The sequence below is a fragment of the Diospyros lotus genome, chromosome 7, assembly GCF_014633365.1.
Source record: "Diospyros lotus cultivar Yz01 chromosome 7, ASM1463336v1, whole genome shotgun sequence".
Lineage (NCBI taxonomy): Eukaryota > Viridiplantae > Streptophyta > Magnoliopsida > Ericales > Ebenaceae > Diospyros > Diospyros lotus.
In genome coordinates, this window is record NC_068344.1 from 7,754,304 (window position 1) to 7,781,047 (window position 26,744).

General features: G+C 35.3%; 2 protein-coding genes and 1 long non-coding RNA gene across 3 annotated transcripts; 1 reads left to right on the plus strand and 2 right to left on the minus strand.

The window, feature by feature from the left end:
- Positions 1–3,471: 3,471 nt before the first annotated feature.
- Positions 3,472–6,169, minus strand: LOC127806292 (LEAF RUST 10 DISEASE-RESISTANCE LOCUS RECEPTOR-LIKE PROTEIN KINASE-like 1.1). Its single transcript, XM_052343494.1, has 4 exons — positions 5,283–6,169; positions 5,090–5,122; positions 4,713–4,958; positions 3,472–4,603 (listed from the first exon to the last, which is right to left on the minus strand). Exons 1-4 carry the CDS (start codon positions 6,055–6,057, stop codon positions 3,636–3,638), a joined length of 2,022 nt encoding a protein of 673 aa, XP_052199454.1. The 5' UTR covers positions 6,058–6,169; the 3' UTR covers positions 3,472–3,635.
- A 1,689-nt stretch (positions 6,170–7,858) lies between these two features.
- Positions 7,859–10,941, minus strand: LOC127806293 (LEAF RUST 10 DISEASE-RESISTANCE LOCUS RECEPTOR-LIKE PROTEIN KINASE-like 1.1). Its single transcript, XM_052343495.1, has 4 exons — positions 9,686–10,941; positions 9,513–9,548; positions 9,118–9,366; positions 7,859–9,009 (listed from the first exon to the last, which is right to left on the minus strand). Exons 1-4 carry the CDS (start codon positions 10,467–10,469, stop codon positions 8,225–8,227), a joined length of 1,854 nt encoding a protein of 617 aa, XP_052199455.1. The 5' UTR covers positions 10,470–10,941; the 3' UTR covers positions 7,859–8,224.
- A 4,794-nt stretch (positions 10,942–15,735) lies between these two features.
- LOC127806294 (uncharacterized) lies at positions 15,736–22,389 on the plus strand. Its single transcript, XR_008024401.1, has 3 exons — positions 15,736–16,524; positions 16,733–16,854; positions 21,962–22,389. It is a non-coding gene; the product is annotated as an uncharacterized LOC127806294 (long non-coding RNA).
- Positions 22,390–26,744: the final 4,355 nt, after the last annotated feature.

The window sequence follows — 26,744 nt, forward strand, 5'->3', positions numbered from 1 at the left end:
CTTCTTCTCCCGTCTTTGTGAATATTCTGTTTATATATATATATACACACCCAGTTATATTCCCTTCACAACTAGCGTTGGATCACCCCAGATTTTCATCCTTTTCAATTGAGATTGTTCCCCCAATCTTTCTGTCATAATGGTGTAGCCCCATAGGTATTGCTTGTGTTATACATATACATATGTATCGATGTCTTCATAGATAATTGTTTTATAGTCATTCGAATGGCTAAGGGCTTATCCGAATAAGTCTTGAGAAGTCATGTGAGTAACATCCGGATGAGTGTGTCTCATCCGAATGAGTTTGTAAAAAGGTAAAAGAATGTGCATAGCCTTATCCAAATATACATCAAACCCATCTGAATGCTACACTCAAAGGATAGCCATATTCGGATAGATCACAATAGCAACTTCGAGCCCAATTTTGACCTTAATGAAGCTATAATCTCTCAAAACTCAAAACATAAAAATTGTAGATAATTTTCTTTTCGTTCCATGCATCTTGAATCATCTCAATTAGAGCTCGAATGAGAGAGTTATGCCATGATTACCAAGTGATGTTGAAACTACCCAGAATAGTCTTATCTGAATATATAACAAACTCATCCAAATGAGTTCCTCCCACATCCGAATGAATTGCATATAAGTTGATCAAATTATAATGATTTTTGCCTAACATTTGGATGCTACAGTGCCCTCATTCGAATCAATTTTTCTATCATCTGAATATGCTAGAAATCATCCGAATGTGCCATTCAAATTCGTGATTTACTGTAGCAGTTATGACTATGTTTCATTCTTTTAGGTATATCTCTTTGTGATGATATCCGATTTAAGATTCGTTTAATGTGTTGGAAACTAGATTCGGTTGGTCCCTTGACACACAATGGCCACTCAAGAGGGAGATGGGTGAATTGAGTGATTAAAACTTATTAAACCGAATTCTTCCTTTTTAAAAACTCTTAAGCTTTTCTTATACAAAGAAAATACTTGTTATAAATATATATATTGTTTGAGAGTTATAGCAATATAAAGACACAAACAGTAATAAATCAACACAAAAATATATAGTGGTTCGGTGTTTCCAACACCTACTCCACTCTCTCAAGATCAACCCAACACTTGAGGTTCCACTATAACCACACCTAGGTTTTGAACAAGCTCACCTAGGGAACTTTTACACAACACCGAGGTTTTTCCCTTATCTCACCCCAAAAACTAATACAACAATACACACCTAGATTACTTGGGCTCTAGGAGGCCACTCACAATCCACAATTAAAGAAGTTACAATATAATCCTAAGTCCAACAATCTTGGACAAATATGGATATGAAAACAAGAACAATTATACAAGACAAATATGAATACAAATACAATTTATCACAAATAGAGAGAATATCTTCTTCTCCTTTGCCTTGGGCTCCAATGGATATATCTTTGACCTTGAGCATTGGATTACTTTTCTTGAGTGCTTGAGAGCTTGGGTGTGCTTTAGAATGATAGTGTCAAGACCCGAATTCTGATAAGTCATGATCGGCACTAATCCTTAGGCCACGGCCCCACAATGGACTAGTAAACCTCTTCTCTAGCTCGATTTGCTAAAAGCATTAATATTACTGACAAAATATAGAAACATGGAGTAAAATACAATTTCAACTTTCCACAAAATATTTCAATATCTCCTATACAACAGCTATATAAAAATATGAATATCCATCACTGCTGTCATAAATACATATACAGTCCCATATCTCGGGCCCTTGGCACAATTATGTGCCACAAAAATAAAAGACAAAAGATCAGACTCAGCAATACGTGTATGTCTCCACATAACATCCTATATCAAATCAGTAATCAAAAGGAATCTGACATCATACCAGAAGATCTGCTGGACCAAAATTCGAAAGAAGGATCTGCAGGGACCTTTATTTATAGAGGAGAAAACTTTAACTGATAAGGTTTAGGATATAAAGATCAATAAAAATTCTAACTATTACAGATAATTTTATTTATTCTTTAGATGAAAACTCATCTCATCTTATTTTATTCCTAATCAGATTGATTCATTTTGATCCCTTTAAAATATTAATTGACCATTATCAACTATATTTATCTACATCATCCTTCCTCTATCCTAAATAAAACTTTTATTTTATATTTTTTTTTTCTTTATCTTTTCTCATCAGAGAGTCCGTGGACACCTAAAAACTTATAGTTACACCTACAATCGTTAAATTATTTTAAGGGTTGGCATCCCAACTACTCACTAAAGAGGTCTTCAAGACTTGGTGACAAAGGTTGATAGTGATAGACCAATAAAAAAAAAACATATACAAAAAGTTAAAAATAACATAGAAAATAAATTAAAAATTTAAATTAATATACTAATTTTTCATTTTTTAAAAATGAAAACATAAGTAAAACAAAAGCAAGTACAACTACTTCAATTTTGTGATAATTAATGTAGGGGAAAGTGAAGGAGATTAGAGAAAAGGTTAATTAGTGTTGAGTCATTATCAAAAAGCATCATTATTTTAATTATAGGTGCATGGAAAAGTCGCCCCGGTTGGTCTTCGGATTGGTATTTGTGTTGACTCAAACACCGTTACCTTATCTTTAAGTAAGAAACTGGGCATATTGCGTGTTTGGACCCTTTATTTAAAAAAAGGAAAATTATAATATATATAATATAATACTATAATAGAATATAATATTCTACGTTGAATCATTCTAATATTATAATATCAGTAACGTCTTTTCAGATTGACACTATAATTAATACAATATATAATTTCGGACTATATTACATGTAGCAAAATGTTGAATCATTCTAATATTATAATATCAGTAACGTCCTTTTCAGATTGGCACTATAATTAATACAATATGTAATTTCTTACTATATTACAAACAGTAAATGTTTGTGAGGCTGTATCAGTGGTCAATACAGAGTGGTAGGTGGTCTAAATTTTTAAATTCGAGCCTATTTTTACATAATTATTATAAATCAGATTCAGATTTATTTATTTATTTATTTTTGTTAAAAATGAATAGACTAAGCGACAAAAATTCTATAAAAGAGGGTATCCAAGTAGCGAACAGTAAGTACAAAGCTTCTAAAAGCCACAAAAATGGTCATTTCTCACTTGTACCCATACACTAGACCCAGTCAAGCATGATGGAACAGGGACAGGTATGTATTTTACCATGTGAAAATGAAAATTTGAATTTGACCCGTCTTTGAGCTATGTGGACTAATTAAATGGAAAATAAATAATTGAATATGGCAATTGGGGGCCTAGTTTGCCAATTATTTCTTTAATTCACGTTCAAAAATGAAGCCTCAGACTCAGAGTCGTGTGCCAAGAAGTCAACCAGAAGGTTGAGCAATTATTTGGACTAACAGCCTGTCACTCAATTGTTAACTGCATACTGTCATATCAAAGCTGAAAAAAATAAATAAATTCAATTGTAGTTAACTTCAATAATCTGCATCTATTAAAATTTGCATTTACAAATATTGAGAGCTATGTATCAAAGACAAGCATATGACAGAAGACAAAAATTAAACTCACCCCTAAAACGAGTGCTGTGGATTGAAAATGCCTGATCTTAATTTCTGGAAACAAAGCCTTAACCGCTAGATATGGATGCGGTGGAGCCACTAATCCAAACGTTGGTCACAGAATCCGGCGAAGGTGGCACCTTGCCATTCTTCAACAACACAGCATCATCACCCTCAGGGGAAGGATGAGGCAATATATGATTTAAGGGCTCTGGATTGTCAATTTGTTCCCCGTTGTTGTTCTCGTCTTTGTAATCTTGAATTTCCTTCAAAGCCTCTAAAATTTCATTCATGCTTGGCCTCATTTCCTTTTCGAGTTGTAGGCATCGAAAAGCCACCTCTGCCACTGAGGTAATCATCCTTTCCACTGAAGAGTCTGACTCAAACCCGAGAGAGGGATCGACTAGCTCAGTGAATTTGCGGTTTTGAATCCGGTTTAATGCTAAGCCAGCCAAATTAATCTCATGCCTATGCCTGCTAATGTCAACAGCGGGCATGGATGATATGAGCTCAATGAGCACAACCCCAAAGCTATAGACATCACTCTTGTCAGTGAGTTGGTAAGATTGGTAATATTCCGGGTCAACATAGCCGGGAGTGCCCTGTGGAGCTGTCGAAACGTGGGTGACATCGGTGGGGAGGAGCCTTGAAAGCCCGAAATCAGCAACTTTGACAGAAAAATTGTTGTCAAGTAGTATGTTGGTAGTCTTGACATCGCGGTGGATGATTTCAGTAGCGTGGAGGTAAGCCAATGCACTGGCAGTTTCTACGGCTATGCTCATCCGGATAGGCCATGTGAGCAAGCCATCCTGCGCTCGGTCGCCATGGATGTGATCGGCCACAGTGCCATTAGGAATGTACTCGTAAACAAGCAAGAGTTCCCTGCAATGGCGCGAAGTGCAGCCATAGAGGGAAACAAGATTGGGGTGGCGCAGGCAGGTTAGGATTTCGACTTCAGTCAAGAACTGGATCACCCGCTTGGAGTTGTGCTCGTATAGGCGTTTCACCGCCACTTCCCTTCCATCTTGGAGTATCCCTGGTTGTGAAGAGATCAACAACTGTGATAAATCCTAGTTTCACATGCAGATTCTCGGATTTGATATTGTAAATGACTGCAATAGACTCTCTAATTTGAACCATCTTACCATGGTACACAGTGCCAAAGCCTCCATCTCCGAGCTCATTGGAAGGATGGAAATTGTTTGTTGCTTGTTCAAGTTCATCGTATTTGAAGAGTGGAACTCCAAAGAACACACCGCTATATTCAATCTCAGCTTTTGAAGATGGGTCAGAGGAAATTTTCCTCCATGGGAAATATGAAAGGCAATAGTTCCATCTTTTGCAGACACAGATAATGAATACAAGGAAGCAAATCACGAGGGCTCCACCGACTAAAGAACGAACAGTTGGTTGTCAGAACAAGCAGAGCGAAGCGGGGCAGAAACAGTACAATTTGAAGGACTAAGGCTGTGGATGGAAAATGGACAATCAAATTAGAGAAATTAGATTAGAATGTTTTTACCTAAGAGGATGATCAATTTGACGTTTGTTCCTTCTGCAATAAACAAACAACGGGTTCAATTAATGTAATTAGATTTCACACTCTCAAAACCTTAAAAATAGCTTGATACCATGATACTGCTGAAAATAGAGAAATAACAAGAAGCATATGCAGCTGCAAGTTTGATGTCTAGACGTTGCAAAGAAAAACATACCTTTCTTGATGGTGCAGTGAAATTTTTGGTTGGTATTCAGACACTGGCCGCCTCTCTGGTGACATTTGAGACAATCCTCGGACACATGCAATTCGATAAAATAGGTGGCAGTTAGTAGTTTGAACGGATCATCTCTGTCGCCAGGTTCAATTTTTTCTGAACCCTCCAAAGGCAGCTGAATCGCTGGGCAGCCTCGAAAAACATTAGCAGTAGCTGAAACGTTATCATCTGGGTACTTGTAGTAGTAAATATAGTTATGATCATCGCAGACTGTGTAGTTGAAATAGAGATCATCCGTGGGAGAGCTAAATGCAAAGGAGCTTCTGTTGCATTGGAAGAGGGTGAGATTGTGAGGGATGGAGAATGAAATAGAAGGAGTGTAGGGTAAACTCAAATTCCTCAAGGCACTGCAATTTCTGGCATCTAAATCAGCTTTGAAGCTTGTGTTAATGAGTTTAATCATGCTCCTACCGTTGGCCTCGGATGAGATTTGGGTTATGTTACCGAAAAAGAAGGGTTCGCTGACAAGATACATGCCGACCGGAAGTCGAGGATGGTCTTCATCGCAGAACACTGTGCAAAGGCCGCACTGGGAATTGGACTGATTGGAGAAAGGAAAATACAGAGTTCCGAAGCTTCCGCAGGTGAAGGACTTGGGACAGCTGATCTTGATGTTGCTGTTGTTGTTGCTTTCTTCCGGATGAGCAGAAATACTGCTGAAATTAATCAGGGACAGGAAACAGGCGGCCAGAAAGAGAAAGAAAGCAGCAGCCATCTCAACTTTCTCTGCAACCGAACAGCCTCTGCAATTCACCGAAGACTTTGTTCTTCTATCCCATTCCCATTCCAACCTGCTCTAGAAAATCCAAATAACTCAATGGAAAAGGAGTTTCCCACCGAGCTACAGCCCTCGCCTTGGTTTCTAGTCTTCTTTTTGCGTGTTTTGTTTTATATATTTCTTATTTACAAAAAAAAAAAAAAAAAAATTATGCCGTTAACTCTTAACGTTGGTATCTTGTGAAATCTTAAATTTTTTATAATTTTAAATGCGTGTCTAAATTTTGATCAAAAATATGTTTTTGTCCTTGAATTTTTATATTTTTTTTTGTAAAGTCTTAAATTTTTTGTAATTTCAAATATATCTCTAAATTTTATAAAATTACTCATTTAAATACCTGACTAATAAATGAATCGGGATACATTTCAAATATTTAAATGAGTGTTTTTTTATAGTTTTAGAGTATATTTAAAATTAAAAAAAAATATTTTTTTTAAAAAATAAAAATTTAAGGATATAAATATAGTTTTTATTAAAGTTAAAAGCATATTTGAAACCATTTAAAGGTTAGAATTTAACATGAAAAAAATATTTATAACTAAACCAAAATAAATGCACATAATCATTTTTAATCACTTTTATGAAAAAAAAATATTTTCAGTCATTCAAACAAACTAATTACATTTTATACTTACTTTTTTTTTTTTTCAAGAACGATACTTAAATTGAAAATATGATCGAATTAAAATTGATTAGATTAAAATTTTAAAAAATAAATTTACAAAATTAATTGACAAGATCTAAAATGATAAAGTGGATATAGAGTGTAATTAATTTATTTGAGTGATTATATATTTTTTAAAAATAATTAAAAATAATTTTTTTTAAACATGATTAGCTTTTGCAATTTCCACCATATATATATATATATATATATATTAATATCCTTCTGACGTTTTTCCTTCCTTTGCCTTCACATGGTGAATGAGAAGCCCTCTCATGACTTTCCAAATATCAATTCCATTGGAGGAACTTGCGGCTTTGCCTGGAACGCCAGCCAAACGCTGCCTCTCATATAATAAGTCTAAACCAACCACGCTTTCAATTTATCTGTAACTTTATATAACCATTAAATATTATTATTCCAAATATTTTTTTTGTCTGGGGTATCTTAATTATTTGAATTATTAATCTTGGCAGCTAAAAAGCACATAATCTGGGGCAATTTAGGAAATTGAAATGCGTGTCTATTGGCATTAGTTGGTGGGAATTTTACTTGATTTCGTAGTCTTAAATGTCGGGGTTGACTGGGATGTTAGTTGTTATATACTGAAAATTTGACCATTATAATATGCTATAAATTTACATACTATGATGGTCAAATTCATGACTTTCATTGGTCTAATATAAGTTAAAGTTTTTAAATGAGAAATACTCTTGGTTTTCTTTTAATAGTAGTAAGATTGTCTTGAATTCAAATTTGGGTACCCAATACAAAGTTTAGTAAATTTTTAAAGACCTTAATTATCTTATTGACTCTATAAATAGAGTCACATATTTGATTATCAAATTTCGTAACGAGGTATCAATTAGTGTGTAACTGAGACAATGGCAAATATTAACTATAGTTTGAGATTAGATGTATAGAGATTTTAATTTTGAAATCACCACAAGATTGGCCAATTATTAATGTGCATTGGTTATTATGGGCAACTATCAAATCAAAATTTAAAAAGTAAATCCAATTTTAGTTTTTTTCCCCCCACATTATCATCCATTCCCTTTAACAAAACTGCAATAATCTCCAACAATTAAATCTGCTTATACATATTAGAGCTTTATAATAATAATTGCCTCATATGATACTTAACAACATCAAAAGACAACATGATAAGAACACAAAATCAAACTCACCTCTCAGACATGAGCACGAGTCTCGTGAACTAAAATCCTATCTTTTGGGTTTTGAAAAATGAAATCTTAGCGACCAGAAATGGATGTGGTAGAGCTACTAACCCATTCATGAACATTGGCCACAGAATCAGGTGAAGGTGGCACCCCGCCAATATTCAACTGCGAGACATCATCACCCTCAAGGGAAGGATGAGGCCATCTATGACTTAAGGGCTCTGAATTGTCAATTTGTTCCCCGTTGTTCTTCTCCTCAATGTTGAATTTCCTTCAAAGCCTCTAAAACTTCATTCATGCTCGGCCTCATTTCCTTTTCGAGTTGTAGGCATCGAAAAGCCACCTCTGCCACTGAGGTAATCATCCTTTCCACTGAAGAGTCTGACTCAAACCCGAGAGAGGGATCGACAAGCTCATTGAATCTGCGGTTTTGGATCCGGTTTAATGCTAAGCTAGCCAAATTAACCTCATTCCTATGCCTGTTAATGTCAACAGCAGGCATGGATGATATGAGCTCAATGAGCACAACCCCAAAGCTATAGACATCACTCTTGTCATTGAGTTGGTAAGATTGGTAATATTCCGGGTCAACATAGCCGGGAGTGCCCTGTGGAGCTGTCGAAACGTGGGTGACATCGGTGGGGAGGAGCCTTGAAAGCCCGAAATCAGCAACTTTGACAGAAAAATAGTTGTCAAGTAGTATGTTGGTAGTCTTGACATCACGGTGGATGATATCAGTAGCGTGGAGATAAGCCAATGCACTGGCAGTTTCTACGGCTATGCTCATCCGAATAGGCCATGTGAGCAAGCCATCCTTGGCTCGGTCGCCATGGATGTGATCGGCCACAGTGCCATTAGGAATGTACTCGTAAACAAGCAAGAGTTCCCTGCTGTGGCGCGAAGTGCAGCCATAGAGGGAAACAAGATTGGGATGGCGCAGGCAGGTTAGGATTTCGACTTCAGTCAAGAACTGCATCACCCGCTTGGAGTTGTGCTCGTATAGGCGTTTCACCGCCACTTCCCTTCCATCTTGGAGTACCCCTGGTTGAGAAGAGATCAACAATTGTGATAAATCCTAACTTCACAAGCAGATTCTCGGATTTGATATTGTAAATGTAATAAATGTAATTCTAGTTTGAAGCTTGTTACCATGGTAGACAGTGCCAAAACCTCCATCTCCGAGCTCACTAGAAGCATCAAAATTGTTTGTTGCTTGTTCAAGTTCAGCGTATTTGAAGACAGGAACTCCAAAGAAGATACCGCTATATTCAATATCAGCTTTCGGAGAAGGATCCGAACAAATGCTCCTCCATCGGAAATATGAGGCGAAGCACTTACGCCTTTGGCAGACATAGATAACGAATAGAAGCAAGCAAATAGCAATAGCTCCCCCAGTGACTGAAGAAGAAACAGGTGGCAATCAAAAACAAAATAAAGAAGCAGCGCAGAAACAGAATGATTACTCAAATTACTAGGGCTGTGGATGGAAAGGATATAAAAATGGAAAATAAAAGGGGTTTGGGAACAGTTTAGAAGGTTCTTACCTATAAGGATGATGATCAGTTTGACGTTTACCCCTCCTGCAATAAATAGCAGGTTAATGAATGAAATTGAATTTCACATTCTAAAACCTCGAAAATAGAATGGATAAGTTCTGTCTATGAACGACAACAGCTTGATACCATGATATTTGGTGTTTAGATGCGGCAAAGGATACCTGTTTTGGCCGTGCAATGAAATTTTTGGTTGATATCCTGACATTGGCCTCCTCTGCGGTGACATTTTAGGCAATTCTCGGACGCTTGCAATTCGACGTAATAGCTAGCAGTCAGTAGTTCGAATAGGTCGCCACCATCGCCAGGTTCAAATTCGTCTGAAGTTAAAGGCAGCTGAATCAGGGAGCAGCCTTGGAAAAGTTGAGCTTGAGAATGAGAAACATTATCAGGCTGTGGTGGATACTTGTAGTAGTAAATATAATTATGATCATCGCAGCCTTTGTAGTTGAAATAGTGATTATCCGTGGGAGGGCTAGATGAAAAGGAGATTCTGTTGCATTGGAAGAGGGTGAGATTGTGAGGGATGGAGAATGAAAGAGAAGCAGAGTTGGGTAAACTCAAATTCCTCAAGGCTCTGCAATTTCTGGCATCTAAATCAGCTTTGAAGCTTATGTCATTGAGTTTAATCCTGCTCCTACCGTTGGCCTCGGATGAGATTTGGGCTATGTTAGTGAAAGAGAAGTGTTCGCTGACAAGAGACATGACGACCGCATGTCGACGATCGTCTTCAACGCAGATCACTGTGCAGAGGCCGCACTGCGAATAAATCTCATTAGTCAACGGAAAATACAGAGGTCCGAATTTTCCACAGCCAAAGGACTTGGGACAGTTGCTGTTGCCATTGCTATTGCTATTGCTGTCCTCTGGATGAGCAGAAACAGAGTGAAGAAGCTGCAGATGTGATAGGGAATACAAGGACAGAAACAGAACGATAGGAAGAGACATCTGGATTTTCTGGGCAACCCAAACGGCCACGGCAACTAGTTGGGGGGTGGATTAAGAATCATAAAGTGAAGAAGATCCCAAAACTAATATATTATGCGTGGAGATGGTGAATGGGTGAATTTGATCAAACACGCTTGGCTGTCAATTGACTGCAAAGACTTTGATTTTGTGCCCCATTCCCAGATGCTCTAAAGAATCTAATTCAACGGAGGCGTTTGAGTTTCCCACTCATCTTCCTCTACGAAGACTTGTGACTCTTCTTCCATGACCCCCTCTCTCTCCCTCTCTCTCTCGTCAATTACTTGTTTCTCCATCCCATCCTGAACGGCAAGGTCTCTCATGAATTTTCTATGGAACTCAATTCCATTTGGAGAAACTTGGGTCGTCCCCAGAACGTCAAGCCAACACTCCCTTTGATGAGAACAAACTCACACAGAGTGTTTATATTAATTTTGGATAGGAATCAGAACATGTATAAGGAAAGCGAAAACTACCAAACTATCATTCATAACAACAGTTTAAACCAATCATTCTTTTCTAGGGTGTACAAAAAGGGAAACGGAAAACAAAAAAAAATGATATTTTTTAAAAAAAATAAGAAACGAAATCATAGAAAAATGCATAAATAAAAAAATATAAGGGTCTTTTTATAAATATAAAAATAAATTATTCAATTTAAAAAAAAAATAAGTTCCATAATGCATTCAAATAAATTTAAAAAAAATTAAAAATTTTGAGTTAGAGATAGAAAAAAATTAATCTCTAATTTTTTCCTTGGTGGAAACATATTTTTTATTTTTTTAATATTGGAAAATATTCATGAAACTTTTCTAAAATTATGGAAAAGGTCCAAAAATATTTTTTGTCATTTCAAAAATGCCGAAACAATGCCCCCGAGACATTTTCGTGTATTATAAATTCTTTTAGGTAGCGTTTGTTAAAATGAGTAAAATAAGATTGTATCAAGTTAAGGTTATAATATTTTCTGGATCAAAATATGAAATGATCAAGTTAAGGTTAAGAAACATTCTAAAATTTTTATCAAACTATTTGTTAAATTTTTTGAAATACATTAGAGGACATATACATCATTTTTTCATATCTGTAAGGTCCAAATATATTTACCTGAAGAAGAGGGAGATATAAGTATATTTAAAAAATATCAAATAAGAAATCAAGTGATTTCTTTTTTAATGATAGTCAGATGAGTTTACTAAATAATCTTTTCATTTGATTTTGCATGGGTGAAAAAGAAAAATTAAAAAACCTTTTCATTTGATTTTTATTATTTTCTTAGCAGATAATAACCTTTGCATTTAGTAATTATGTGTGGAGAACTGTTGAGAACACGCTAATGGGCACTTTAGCAAATGGAAAGCGCGTGTAGTGGCATTAGTTGGTGGGAATTTCATGCTCATAAGCTGAAATGGTCAAGGCCGTGGTTGACTGGGAAATTAATAGTTATATACAAATTTGTGAAGTGGGTTCATATTTGGGGAGTTTTCTTACCTTTTTCCTTAGGTTTGGAATTAGAATCTTAATTTTTTTTTATTTGTGAGATAATTTAAATCTATGACCTTAAAATAAATGATAGATGTGGGGGTTTAACTTTGTATTTTATAGTGACATGTGACATTGGGTGATGGGTTTGCTATTCCAATAATATTTATAGTTTAAATAAGACATTTTTTCTAGTAAAGAACATATTAGAATTGTGGTTACATTAGAATAAATTTCTTAATGATAAAATAAATATTCAGAATTTAAATTTGTTTCAAATTCATTTGTATTTAAATTTTAACAATATGATGGTATAAGTGATTACAATTTGAATTAGATTTAAATTCTTAAATAAATATGCCTATCTATATTTGTATGATACCTATAAATAAATATAGAACCTAATGAAAAACACACAACAATCAAAATTAATTTTTGATCGTTCATATACTATTTTTAATATCACCATTTGAGACTTAGACAGACAAGAGGTGGATGAATAATTTTTTTTTTTATAGTTTTCTTTCACGAATATCGTTAGACAAATTAATTTCGATTATTTCGTTGCAATCTAAGTATTTTACGTATCGTTCGCAATTTTATTAAAAATTCTATAGAAGAGTTCTCATGGTCACATCTAGAAAAAGTTGTTCCGCGAATCACCCACATTCTCTTCGATTATAAAAAAAAAAAAAAAAAAGAAGTTATCAAAAAAAAAAAGAAGCAAAAATTTGAGTTGAAAAAAAAATTATAATTGTACTTAACGAAAATGGCTAAAAATAGGGACGGAGAACATAGATACAGATATGAATACAATTACAATATTGAAAAATTGTGAGTTATAATTATGAAATTTTTTTATCCCATAGTCATATAAGTGTAACCCAATCAAAATAATATTAGTTATTACAATATCTAAATGTTTAATCAGAAAAATTCTATGATACTCTTAGGGTCATAGGTATCTAGTAATTGAAAGGTGATGGTGGATGGGAATGCTAGGTAACGGTACTCGGTCCTACCTGATCAATCGCTTCATTCCTTTGAATAATTGATCAGGTAAGTTTCCTTGCTCATTTCGTCCCTCCCTATGGCCTTGGTGAACATTCAGCAACAAAATGGCCTATGGCCTTGGTGAACATTCAGCAACAAAATGGTGAGTCACTCAGAGACCACATTGCGCGTTTCAATGTAGAAGCACTTGGAATACGTGATTTTGATCAAAGAATCACTACGGTAGCTTTTCAAGACGGTTTGAAAGAGAGAAGACTACTAGACTCACTTGTGAAGAACCCCCCTCCTTGTTTCTCATATGTTCACGACTGAGCTGCCAAATATATTAGTGCCCAAGAGATACACTATTGAGAAAGAATATTAGTAAATTTAGTTCAATAATGATAACTAAAACAATTGAATAAGTTTGATAAGATTTTAATCAAGTAATATGTTCAAATAATCGAGTATGTGATGAGTTTTAAGTAATTTTTCTAAGTGTAAAATAATTGAGTTAAGTCTTTTGTATAATCGAAAAATGTCCAGTTCATTCTAAAAATAATCGATTATAAATGTAGGAATAATCAATTAAAGATACAAAATGCTCGACTAACTCAATCTTTGTACTCAAGTATGTAATGCATTTCTCTATAATATCCAAAATAATAGGAATAATCAATTAAAGATACAAAATGCTCGACTAACTCAATCTTTGTACTCAAGTATGTAATGCATTTCTCTATAATATCCAAAATAATCGAGTAAAGTGTTTTTATAATTGAGTAATAATTAATTTATACTCGAGTGACTTTTTTTGTGTAATCGATTGAATATCAACTAGAAATTCTGGGTATTGTTTTGCTTGAGTGAGAGATTTTTGTAATCAAGTAATGTTCTCTTTGTACTCAAGCATATATTCTTGGTAATCGAGTAAACATAGGTTGAAAATAAGCTAAGTCTTTGGATTTAGGATTTAATTGAATAATAATCTTTGGATTCGAGTAAGAATTATAATTAATTGAGTATATAATGCTTTGTCGAGTAAAGATCATAATTCATATAGTCGAGTAAAGATCATACTTAGTTAAGTAATGCTAATGATAAGGGAAAATATCCTCGGGTTCATAATTACTCCAATACCCCAGAAATATAGCCACTGGCGGTAGTGACACGTGTCCACTAAGGAGCCATTCCCCTAACGTCATCCTACTTAAGCCCAGAAAAGACACGTGGCAAATGCACCTCACCACACCGGCTAGCCGATTGCTTGGCGAAGATTATCTAGATTCCTCGAGATCAACCATCACATCGAGAATCATGGAGATAGGGACTATCCCAAACTCTTGGCAAATGATTATGGAATCCATATCGGTAAGATCTCAGCTCCGTGAAGAATGGGATAGGGATCTCGGTAATTTGAAAGAGAATCCTTACCTTGACAGGAGGATAAAAGAAAAAGGACGAGCAATGAGTAAGGGGATTCTAATATTTTCTTTCTCTAAGTTCTAAATTATATTTTTGGAGCTGAGGTTAATCCAGAAAATTGACTTAAACGTCGGAATGACCCAGGGGAACAAGTCCCCAACCTTTTTTTGTAGGAATTTGATCCGAGACAGAAGAATGTGATCGGCTCTACAACTCTACATTATCAGCTAGTTTGTACTCAAGCAATGCCTATCGGATTTTGAAAAATATAGCTGTTAAAGCGTATTTAATGAAGTTTGTCTTTACTTTTCAGTACATTAAATATTTTTCAGACAACTTGTGCATATTTTATAAATTGTTAATAGTTTGTTTGAGGTTTATAGAGACAAAAAGTGGCAATTGTGTTAGGTTTTAAGCAATCGCACCAAAACTAAAAGGGGGTGAATTGGGTTATTTAAAATTTTTATTGAACTTGAAATCATTTTCGATGAAAAATGTGACTTTGATACAAGTAAGGAATTGCTCAGCACAATAAATAAAATTGAAAGAGAGACAAATAATTTATTATAATTCAGCTTAAATCAAACCTAATCCACTCCCTTACCTGATCATTAAGTATTTTCAATCAATTTACTATAATCCTCCTATTTCTTTGGATAGACTGTAATATCCCAATTTTTTTAAAGGGCTTAAAAGTAATTTTAACGTGGTCCATAGGTGAAATTATCAAAAGATTAAGGGTTTAAGTGTAATTTTTTATAGTTATAAGTGTCGAATCGATTGCAGGGAATGCCCCGAAGTGTAATTGTCTAGGAAAAATGATATGGTCTAGATTAGCGTTTTGAAGTACGATTTATGGTATTAAAAGAAATTAGAATTGAGACTATTTTTTGTACAACTAAAATACAGCTTTGATTTAGATTGAAAAATCGAATCATCGTAGGGGACTCTCGGGAAGTCAACAGAACCTTAGGGGAGCTCCGATTTTTTCGTAAGGATCAACCCTGAAGTGGTTTCTGGATAAAATAAATGTCCAATGAGGGCACAAGGATGAAATTGTCTTTATCGAGTAAATGTTGGTTATTAACTTTGGATAGTGGGTGACTTAATGGCATTAAATGAAAGCCTTGGAGGGTTGAAATGTAATTAATAAAACCCTCAAGTGAAATTAATAAGAAGTGGAGAGATTAACTATGATATATATAATATGTACATGCATTCGCGTAAGTCACATGGCAAGTTTCCAGCAATTAAGGGCATTAGGCTGTGGGGCTTGGGGGCAAACTTTACACAACATTGGAATGAGGAATTGGTCGAGCAAAAGAAAATCTGGGCAGATATCTGAAGAGATAAGATTGAAGTGGGGATAATGTGTAGTATATATATATATATGTATATATGCATAAGTGGAGGAGAGGCCAAGTTGCAGTTAAAATTTGATTTGATCCTCAGTTTAAGCCATGGCCGAGAGAGCCGAGACTGAGAGATCGGAAGAGAGATCGAGAAAGAGGGGCCGTGCTGGCTAGATTTGCAATGGCGATGGATTTGGCAGCCATGGCAGCTCGTCAGAGAGCTGGTTGCGGAGGCAGGAGGCGCTGCGAGCAGCAGCAGCGGCCGATGGTGGTTGCCGGTGGCACGGCGAGGCCGACAGAGGCCGTCGGGGAGATGACATGCAAAGCGAGTAGTACCCATGGCAGCTCACAGCAACAGCAAGCACAGCGAGGAGGCTGCCGGCATGGGTGGAAGCGGCCATGGCAGCCACGGCTGTTGCAGCTGGGCGACTGCGTGCAGGCTGCGGGCGGGAGGCGGTGGCTATTGGGGCGGCGCTGTGCGGTCGTTCGATTGTCGGTGAGGCGAGGGGCGACCGGAGGTGGCCGGCTATGGGGGAGCAGGCTGCTGGGCATGCGCGCAGGCACTGGTTCGCGCACAGGGGAGATGCTAGAGGAAGAAGAAGTGAATAGGAAGAGGAAGAAAAAGAAAAGAAAAAAACAAATTAAGAAAAATGTGAAAAAAATTCTAGAATAATAGGAAACTATGTTTTGGTAATATTTTGGAGAATTTGGTAAGAAAAATTGTTCGGGCTGGCGTTTCAAGGTCAGGGCACGTATACCGAGGATGTCTGAGAGGCTAAGTTAAGGTGAGTAAAATTTTTTAGAAAATTTTAAAAATTCAAGAATATTATTTTATTAATTTTTATAGTGAAATATTTGAGAAAATAATTAAGAAATATTTAGTTTGGATTTATTGAGGAAAAAAAAGGAAGAAATAGAAAGAAAAATAAAGAAAATGCAAGAAATTATGGAAAAATAGGTTTTAATACTTATTTAAATAAATATGATGATTAGGATACTTTGAGATTTAAGTTGAAGTGACTTATGCAAATTTTGAGGTTGGCACGCAAATCGAGGCGATCCACATATTTCGAGGCAAGATGCGAATATCAAGGTAGCTCGATAAGTTTGAGAAGGTAAGTGGTACTTCCCAACTGGATTTAGTTTTATGAAAATGCTTGATTTATAAGTGGTACTTCCCAACTGGATTTAGTTTTATGAAAATGTTTGGTTTGTAAGTGGTTCGATTCCAAAATCCGATTTTATGTAAATGATCTTATCATGTTGTCATGCCTTGATATGAGTATGTCATGTAGATTTCATTTACATGTTTTGATTTATGAAATATGCATATGAGCATGATGAGATTCACGGTCATACGTTGCATGGGTTTGAGATTAGGTACTAGCGCGCGTTGCTTTGCCAATGGTGCACCCATACACCCCGGTCTGGTAGGGAGATTGAAAAAATGACGGGTAATCTTAAGGTGCAGTCGATCCAAACATGAGAGTTATGATGTTATGTGCATTGCATACATACATGAGCATTAATATTTTGTTCCCTTACTTAGATGATTCATCATCTAACTTGGGTTTTGCCCCTGGAATATTCAAACGTTCCAGATAGAGATTATAGCAAATATGAGGATGAATGAGGCATGATATGGCACTTAGAAAAGTGCATGATGAGTTGAATGTATATTATGTAGCCCATGTATTTAAGTTCTGCTATTTTGAATTTTGAATGTTTGAGAAATGATGATGTATAACCTTAATTATGGTTAATGAGGATGTAAGAATTGATTTATGATTAATCTTAAGATGTTAGGTTCGATTCTAACTTCTGGATTTAATGTTTATGATGATTCTCTTTCGAGATAAATGTATGAAGATTTTGGGATAGATATGAAAAGTGATATGATTTAACAATAGTTTTAAATAGAAAAAATTTATTATCCCAGAATTGTCCTAAGTTATAACACGCCTGAGAAAGTGGGGTGTTACATAGACCCTCTAACAACAAGATATGAATTTACAACCTCTTGTATAGACAAGTAAGCCCTTTAGCAACAAGCTAGGAATCACAATCCTCCTACAAATAATGTAGGCTCTCTAGCAAACTAGTTAGGTAATACAACATTCTACAATCAATGTAGGCCCTCTAGCAAGCTAGTTCGGTAATACAACATTTTACAATCAATGTAGGCTCTCTAACTATACAAGCTAGGTAAATGGAGAATGATACAAAAGAAGAGAGAATCTGAGAAGCAAAACTCCTAATTACAAATTCTCTCAAAATGAAACAAGGCTTAAAACAAATATATACAATGAAGTAACAAAGCATTGAGAGAAAAAGGATATAATAATTGAGCACTTGAAGAATAAAACACTTGGAAGCTTGTAATTAATTCTCTTGGTTAGCTTGAATCATCCATTTTCCCTCCATTTATAGAGTTTCAGAACCCCTTTCAAAAATCTTACCGTTGGTAGTGTGAGGAGCACTTTGGATGAGTGGAAAAACTAGTTGTTGGAGGTTCCTATAAAAGAAACGGTTGACAGATGAAGAGCATCAGTCGACTGGTTAGTTAAAATTTAAAAATCGATCGATAGATAAGTGAAAACGATAGATAGATGCAAAAGTGCATTTTGTTGGTTGATAGATGAGAGCAAATTGGTCGACAAATGCAAGGCAAACATTTTGCCGGTCAACAGTTTGACAAGGAAGCTAGGATTTGGTCTACTATATAATTAATTTGTGCGTATGTATAGGTGAGAAGTGTTGCAGATGAAGTGGTCTTGTGTGCGTGCATAGGAGCCTAGGCATGGTTGGGGGCGAGGGTTCAAGCTTAAGGGTTAGCAACGCTAGAATTTTTTTAAAGCTCTTTAAAAATAGTTTTTTTGTATAACATTTTTAATCCAATACAAACATAATATTCCAAATACCATCAAAAAATTTATTAAAATATTTTTGGCACATTTTTAATAAAATAAAAACATAATATTCCAAATTCCATCAAGAAATTTATCACATGATAAATTTAATTTTTATTTTGCTACTTAATAGAATATATAAAAATTATTTGAAGCTCAAGTTAATAACTATTAACAAAATAATTTCATTATCAAAACCATATCAAAGACAAAATTTCAATCTATCAAGAGCATACTTCGGTTGATAGGTCTCTAGAACTAATCGACAACTAGTTTCTTGCCTTTGAAAAATTTTGCTCCAATTTGACCAACGGTTCAAAAATATTTTAGCAGATTTATTTAAATCAAAATATAAGTTGTTTCAAATCTCCATATATATATGTATATATATATAGAAAATTATAGTTCATTTGATTTAATTCTAATTCAACAACGCATTTGACATTGATTTTTATTTGAAAATCATATACTTGATTTATGATTTAGGGTATAAATCAATTTTGTTTTTCATCATTAAAACCAAACACAAAAGTAAAATATCAAATTGTGGCACAAAAAAAAAAAAAACATTCCATTTGTTTAATTCAAAGTTAATTGCATTCAATACAAGAGGATGAAGAAAACGTTTACCACACAATACACAACCATTCTCAACTTTCCTTCTCTCAAGCATTCACGATCAATCATCTTGAGTTTTTCTAAGAGAGAGTGATTTAAATTATATATTATGTACCTTTCTTTCAAGATAAAATTATGTTCTTCTTGTAACATCTTTATTTTTCTCTTGAGAAATTCTTTTCACATTTTATTGTGAAACTTATAAAAGTTAAGTTTGAACCCATAAAAGGCATTAGTTGTGGTTGAACCAAATCTTAAAAAAGGCATCTTGTAAAGATTAGTAACTGAGCTTGCTCAAAAGTGATATTTTACTATTCTTGTGATTAAAGAGTTTTGATAATGACAAACTTTTCAATCAATATGAAAAATCAAGGATTTAATGCTTAGTGTCATTCAAAATCAAATTCATTTTAATTCGACTCGAATTCAAAAGAAATGAGGTTAAGCGATTTCAAAATTAAATGATTCCATGAGTTGAAATCTTAGATATATTAGTTTAAGTAATCCTAAAATGGTTTCAGGTGTTTGTGAATCAAATATCTAAAACCTTTTCTTTCAATTTCTCAACATAGCATTTTTTCTTTTATGGCATCTATCGACTATGTTCAAACATCTGTCGACTATCAGTGTAACGACCCATTATTGGGTCTATGCCATTAGTGATATTTATTTCAGTTTGGTGTATATGTATATATATAATGGCATTATTTTGAAATCAAATAAAATAGATTGAGGGTTTAATGAAGTTAGATTGGGCCCAACTATGTGTAGATTTAGTCCATAGTTGATTTTAAATGAAGTGGGTTGGACCAAATGAAAAATAGATCTTTTGGGCCTTAAGTGTTGGGCCAAGTTGATAATAAGCCATTTGGGTTTTATGAGATGTTGGGCCTAATTAAATGAGTTGGGCTTAAACTATATGTGAAGGATGAATGGGTTTGGGCTTGAGCCCATTTATAAAAAGGAAAATAGGAAGAAAGAAATTGTGTATGTATATAGAGTTTAAGGAGGGACATATGGGGAATTATGCAAGAAGTGAGGGGGTAAATTAGGAAGAAAAGTGTGTTAAGGGAGGACTTGGGGCTCATTTCCGCAGCCTGTAGCCTTCTTCTTCTTCTCATTCTCATTCTTCTTCATCTTCTTCTTCTTTACTTGACTTTTCCCCCGTTTTGGTGGTGGTTGGGAGACTTCCTCCATGTGGCAATTTCCTTCAAGCAAGTATTCAAGGTGAAGCTAGCCAAGGGAAGTTCCTTCTTCATCTTTCTTCTTATGGTACGAGCGTGTTTGTATCTTTGGTTTGGTGAACTTCTTCCTTAAGCCTTGTTGACATAAGATTTGGTTTTCTCCTTTTGTTGTGAGTCTTGATTCGTCCATCTTTTGTGTAAAAGTTCCTTCATCTTCTTTCTTAAAAAAGGGTTTCTAAGAAACCTAGTTGATTGCGTGTCGTGTCATTTTCCTCGCAGTTTTGGTTAGCTGAGTGCATCATCTTAACGGGGACTTGTTCCTCCCATTTTCTTGAAAGAAATGGCATAGTTGTTGTTAGGGTGTAGCGGCATGCAAGAATTTGGTGTCGTTCGCATGTATTTTTAATGTTACGTGGGTTGTTTGGAGCTTAAATGGTGCAGTTAGTTGACCATTTTCCATAATCTGTCGATAGTCTTGGTGTAGAGGGTTCTTCCGGTCGATAGTTGCCTTAATCGGTTGACAGTTTGGGTTAAAAAGCCTCTGTCGGTTGACAGTTTCCTTCCAATCGGTCGACCATTTTTAACCTTGATAGTCTGTGCATGCTCTACTGTTTTGAACATATCTTTTTGTAGAAATATCGAATTCTAAACCATCTGAAGATTTGTAAACTAAACTCGATAGGCTTCATTTTGGTATAGATTTCAACCCATTTGACCAACATTTGAGTGGTATATTATTGTGAGCTTTGAAGGGCTCGGTTCTCCCTTCTGTTTGTTGTTGGAATGAAGCTAGGTTATTGTGGGTAGGTTCTCATTAGAGGTGGTTGTGGTTGGGGGTATTTGCATGTGTATTATTTTATTGCCAGTATATTGTTAGTTCAAATGCATTGGGGGTTTCATGAAACTTAAGCGCTTGTCACACTACTATGATATTTATTTACTAGTTGTTAAGCACGAGCATTTACATTTGGCTTGTGCTTTATTAGTTGGGCAAGGCTTGGCAGGATGCTAGGCTTATGGGGGCTTTGTATTTTGTCCAATCTACTACACCACCCCTTATTTGTTGCATCTGCACGAGTCATGTTGCCAGTTTTGAGATACAGCTGTACGGTGTCTGGTTTTCAGAATTGAGTTATTTAGGGACACCCCGGCGTGCCCAGTTTTTATCTTGTACGCTTATGCATGCCAGTGGGTATGGTAACTCCCACCCGAGTGAGCTTCAGCTCACAATGCAGGTACAGTCTGCCTTCAGGGTAGTAGCAGGTTTGTTATAAGGACTTGGGTGCTAGTGCATTTCTTATTTAGGCCCCAAGATCTTGTAAGTGAGCATTGTTACTTATACAGTTGGTACCTGTGTGAGTTTATGAGATTACATGGCATGTTATACATGAGTTTTGATTTGTTATGCACTTGAGATGAAGGTTTACTCTTAACACCTACTCTATCTGTCCTTCCTTTCTTTATGAGCTTGTTGAGTCATTTGGACTGGCCTTGTTTTCTCTTCATTCCAGGTAAAGGCAATGACTTATTCGTGAGAGAGTCTAGTGGTTCCCAACTTCCGGGTTAGACGATGTACAGGGCCATGCAAAACCTAGCAGTTGTTAGCCTGGGGGTTCTTTTTTATGCATTTTGTCGCTTTCAGATTGTATTTTGATTCAGTTTATTTGGGTCTGTATGGATTATGATTTATTTGTTGCCGGTGTGTCAGTGATGTATGTTATGCATGCCTAGGCTATGTAGGCTAAGAGATCAGTTGTTGTAAAGCAGGTTGAGGTTTTGATATTCATGCTGAGATGACAAGTTTCCTTTATCAAGTATTTTTTTGGTATGCATTAGTTGCATGCATGACAGGTTCATCCAGGTCCAGGTTGCCTCTATTTTAGTAGGGCACTCGCTTTGTTTCTTTGGGGACTTGGGAGGAGGCCTTACAATCAAAGCATTAAGGATTGATTCTGTCGACAGAAGGCATTGGCTCCGTTGACTAACAGTAAGTCTACTTGCAAGATTTTTTATACTGTCAACTATGTTATGTTGCTGTCAACTATCAGTGTGTTTAACTTTTCAAGATTTGATTTTTTACCTTGTTCTGTCAACTAAGCTTATTGCTTTGTCGACTAACAGTTTGCTTTTATCAAATCTGTCGATAGAGAGTTCTTATCTGTCAACTATGTCTCAAAATTGTATTTCATATCTGTCGACTAACCAATTTGTTTGTCGACAGTTTGTTTCTCAAGAAGCTATAACGGCTAATTTTTGACACATTAAATGCTCGACCAACCACCCACAATTGTTCAATTTTTGGATTTTTCCACCATCAACTATAAATAGGTGGTTAAAGATTCATTGAAGCTCTCCAAGAACATTCATTGCCCAACTACCGAGCATTCAAGTTTTTGTCGAGTTTTAAATTTTATTCTCTTTGTTATTGTCTTATTGAGGCTTTGTACCTAAGTGTTAACATTCATTTCAAGCCTCTTATTTTCTGTAGAGAGAACTTGTGACTAAGAGTTTTCACTCTTAGATTTTCTTATCTCCTTTGTATTGTATTTTACCTAATGTAAGCTAGAGGGCCTACATGTGTAGGAAGGTTGTGTCTCTTCCTAGTCTTGGACTAGAAGACCTACTTGGCTAAGTAGGGGGATTTAATAGATTTGTTTGCAAAATCCTTAGTGAGAAACTAAGGTAGTGGATTAGGCTTGGAAAGCTGAACCACTATAAATTATTGTCTCCTACGATTGCCTTTAATTATCACTTCATTTAGCATTACATTTTGGTAGTCACTTTCAATTTATATTACATCATTTTCAATCAAGAATTTTTGTAAACTTACGTTAAATTTTTAAATAATCCAATTCACCCCCTCTCTTGGGTTTTGGTGCCATTGCTACGCTTATATCAATTGGTATAAGAGCCTCACTCCCATTGTTTTCATTGGTTTAACAACCTTGGGACAAAGATCTTTTCAAATGGCACACTTTGCATCTACATCCTAAACTGAGGGTCAAAGCACCACTTGTCCCCCATTTTTTGATGGAACTAATTATAACTACTGGAAAACAAGGCTTGATGCAGGCTATTCAAAAGCAAATAAAGTTGTCTGACATGGAGAAGATTGAAACTTTGACAATGAAAGAAAGGAGAGACATGGAAATCAATGCCAAGGCTATGAACACATTAATTTGTGCTATAAGCTCAGAAGAATTCAATCGTGTCTCAACATGAAAAACAACAAAGGAAATGTGGGATAAGCTCAAGGTAACTCATAAAGGTACAAATCAGGTAAAAGAAATTAAAATTAATCTTCTTGTTCATGAATATGAATTATTTATAATAAAAGAAAATGAATCTATAAAAGATATGTATACTAGATTTAATGATATTGCTTCTACTTTAGAAGCTCTAGGAAAAACGTATACTAATGGAGAAAAGGTTAGAAAAATTTTAAGAAGTTTACCTATATCATGGGATCCAAAGGTCATACCCATAATTGAGGCTAAAGATCTAGACAAAGTTGAATTTGATAATCTATTAGGCTCATAATGATGAAAAGAAATGATGTTGTTAAAACAAAGAAATATAAAAATGTAGCATTTAAGGCTTAAAATAAAGAAAAAGATTCTCAAGATAATGAGGATGATGAGTTTGCCTTATTAGCTAGAAAATTTATGAAAAAAGGTAAATTCAATCAAAGAAGAAATTTCAAAAAGGTCAAAGATAAAAAAAAGCTAATACTTCTAATGAGATTCGATGTTTTGAATGTAAGAAGCTAGGTCATATGAGAAATGAATGTCGCCAATTGAAAAAGAAGGATTGCAAGGAAAAGAAGGTAAAGAAGAAGGCCTTAATTAGCCATATGGAGTGAGGGAGAATTGTCCTCAAGCGATGAATCTCAAGATGAAGAGGTGGCTAACATTTGCTTCATGACTAAGTTTAAAGATGAGGTAACTTCTCAACTCTCAAATTCAATTTCAGAATTTACATTTGAAGAACTTCATGATGCATTTAATGAATTACTAGGTGAATGTGAGCACATGAATATAAAAAACACTGATTTAAGGAAGAAAATTAGCTTGTTAGAAATAGAAGTTAAAAACTTGAAATCTGGTAAAGAAGTCTTAGGAAATAAAAGAAATACTTTGATTTTTGAAAAATAAAATCTTCTTAAAGAAAACAAAGACATGAAGGAATCTCTAGAAAAACTAGTTGAAGGAAGGAAGAAATTGGAAATGATCCTTGGTGCTCAAAGAAATTTTAGTGATAAGCAAGGAATTGGATTTGATCCATTCAATGCAAGTTTAAGTAAAATAGTTTTTATAAAAGCTTCAAATCAAAGATATATTCAAAGAAAACCAGTTTACAAACCAATTTTCTCCAAAAGAGGCATTACGTGTCATTATTGTGGAAGAAATGGTCATTAAATCAACAAGTGTTTCATAAGAAATAATCCTCAAGAATTCAAACAAGTTTGGGTTCCTAAGGATGTAATATCTTCTAACAAGAATGAACCCAAGATGATGTGGGTACTAAAGGGAACAACATGAATTATTACTCATGTAGGTGGCTTTGTTATGTGAAAGGTAAAGAAGCAAAGGCAAGGGTTATCCAAGAGCATGTAAGTCTTGGGCCAATTACTCGTTCAAGGGCTAAACAATTTCAAAAGGAACTTGAGTTATTTATTGGGAAGACTCCAGCCCATTTGGAACGGTTAAAATTCAAAGTGAAGGAGTTAAAACCCAAATTAATCACATTTCTTGTTTGTTTGGAAGCTCAGGACCAGAATGCAATCTAGGCACTCCATGATCAAGCCCAAGCAATCAACCCATTTGCTAGGCCCAAGTCTTTCCAACAAGCCCAAGTCTCATAATTGATGTCATGGATGATGTCACCATTCACTTGTCCTTTATGTTTGAGAGTGTTTTGTCTTCATTTGTATCATTGTGTTTTATCATCATGACTCCATTTGTCAAAAGTGGTATGATGATGTTTTTCTTTATGCTTTTGGTTTGTCTTTTTTATCATTAGCCCCATTTTATCAAAAGAGGCAATCATGATTCCATTTGTCAAATGTGGCATGATGATGTTTTACTTTATGCTTTTGGTTTGTCTTGTAATTATCATCATTAGCCCTCTTTTGTCAAAAGAGGCAATGATATTGTCTGTCTTTAATTATTAGGTTTGTCTTTAAGACTAGTATTTATATGTGTGATCTTGTAATGTTTTGGCATGAACATTTTTATGAAGAAAGTGCAGAGAGCATTTTTATCCTAATTCTTATATAAGCAATTCATTTGTTTAGTGGTGAATTTACTTGATTCTTATCACTCTTCCTTCTTCTATCTTAGAGTGGCGAATTAAAACTAGTATTTTCTTGTTTGTGATTAACTTTCTTATCAAACAAGGGTGTTAGTATTTCTTTTGTATTTCGGGCACATCATATTAGTGTCAGAGCCTAGGTTCTAATCATGGCTGGAGAAGATGCACTAAAAGGGCTTTCATTGGAAAAAGCTCAAATCTTAGGTCTCCAACGAAGGCAAGAGGAGATGATGGAGCAACTTACTTGTTTGACTCAAGCATTTGAGAGGATGGGAGTTCAACAATCTCCACAACAGCAACGCATTTCTCAAGCACCAAGAAGGGCCATCCATGAAGATGAGGGCGAATGAGATGAAACTGGAGATGAAGACATCGTGGTTGAACAACCATGGCAGAGGAAGTAGCAAAGAGATCTGGGAAATAACATCAAGATGAAGATTCCATCATTTAAGGGAACTAGCTCACCGGAAGAGTACTTGGAGTGGGTGCAGCAAGTGGAGAAACTATTTGAATACCAAGAGTATTCTGAGGTAAGAAAATGAAAACTTGCAACTCTTGAGTTTATAGATTATGCTAATCTATGGTGGGAGAACTTAAAAGCACAACATAGGAGAGATGGAGAAGGGGATTTTAGCAGTTGAAGGGTTATGAAACGTGTAATGAAAAATGTTTTGTTCCCGAATACTATAGGCATGAATTGTGTATTAGATTGCAAAGTCTCAGGCAAGGTGGCATGTGTGTTGAGGATCATGTTAAAGAATTTGAGGTGTTAATGATGAGATGTGATTTACGAGAACCTCAAGAGCAGACCATTGCTAGGTTCTAAGGGGGATTAAATAGAGAAATTGCCAACACGGTGGAGTTACAACCTTTTGTGTTCTGTGTTCTTGGAAGATATAATTAAACTTGCCATTAAGGTGGAGAGATAGCTAAAACGCAATCCAACAAAGCAAGGGGTGTCTCGAATAGTTGGTAATAAAA

What these genes read in the sequence shown, in the direction of transcription:
- LOC127806292 (XM_052343494.1), bottom strand. Translation starts at nt 6,057, where the DNA reads ATGGCTGCTGCTTTCTTTCTCTTTCTGGCCGCCTGTTTCCTGTCCCTG. An exon ending in CAAATTGATCATCCTCTTAG is followed by an intron (nt 4,959 to 5,089) that starts GTAAAAACATTC and finishes TTCGTTCTTTAG; the next exon opens with TCGGTGGAGCCCTCGTGATT. An exon ending in CTTTGGCACTGTGTACCATG is followed by an intron (nt 4,604 to 4,712) that starts GTAAGATGGTTC and finishes CTTCACAACCAG; the next exon opens with GGATACTCCAAGATGGAAGG.
- LOC127806293 (XM_052343495.1), bottom strand. Translation starts at nt 10,469, where the DNA reads ATGTCTCTTCCTATCGTTCTGTTTCTGTCCTTGTATTCCCTATCACAT. An exon ending in ACTGATCATCATCCTTATAG is followed by an intron (nt 9,367 to 9,512) that starts GTAAGAACCTTC and finishes TTTCTTCTTCAG; the next exon opens with TCACTGGGGGAGCTATTGCT. An exon ending in TTTTGGCACTGTCTACCATG is followed by an intron (nt 9,010 to 9,117) that starts GTAACAAGCTTC and finishes CTTCTCAACCAG; the next exon opens with GGGTACTCCAAGATGGAAGG.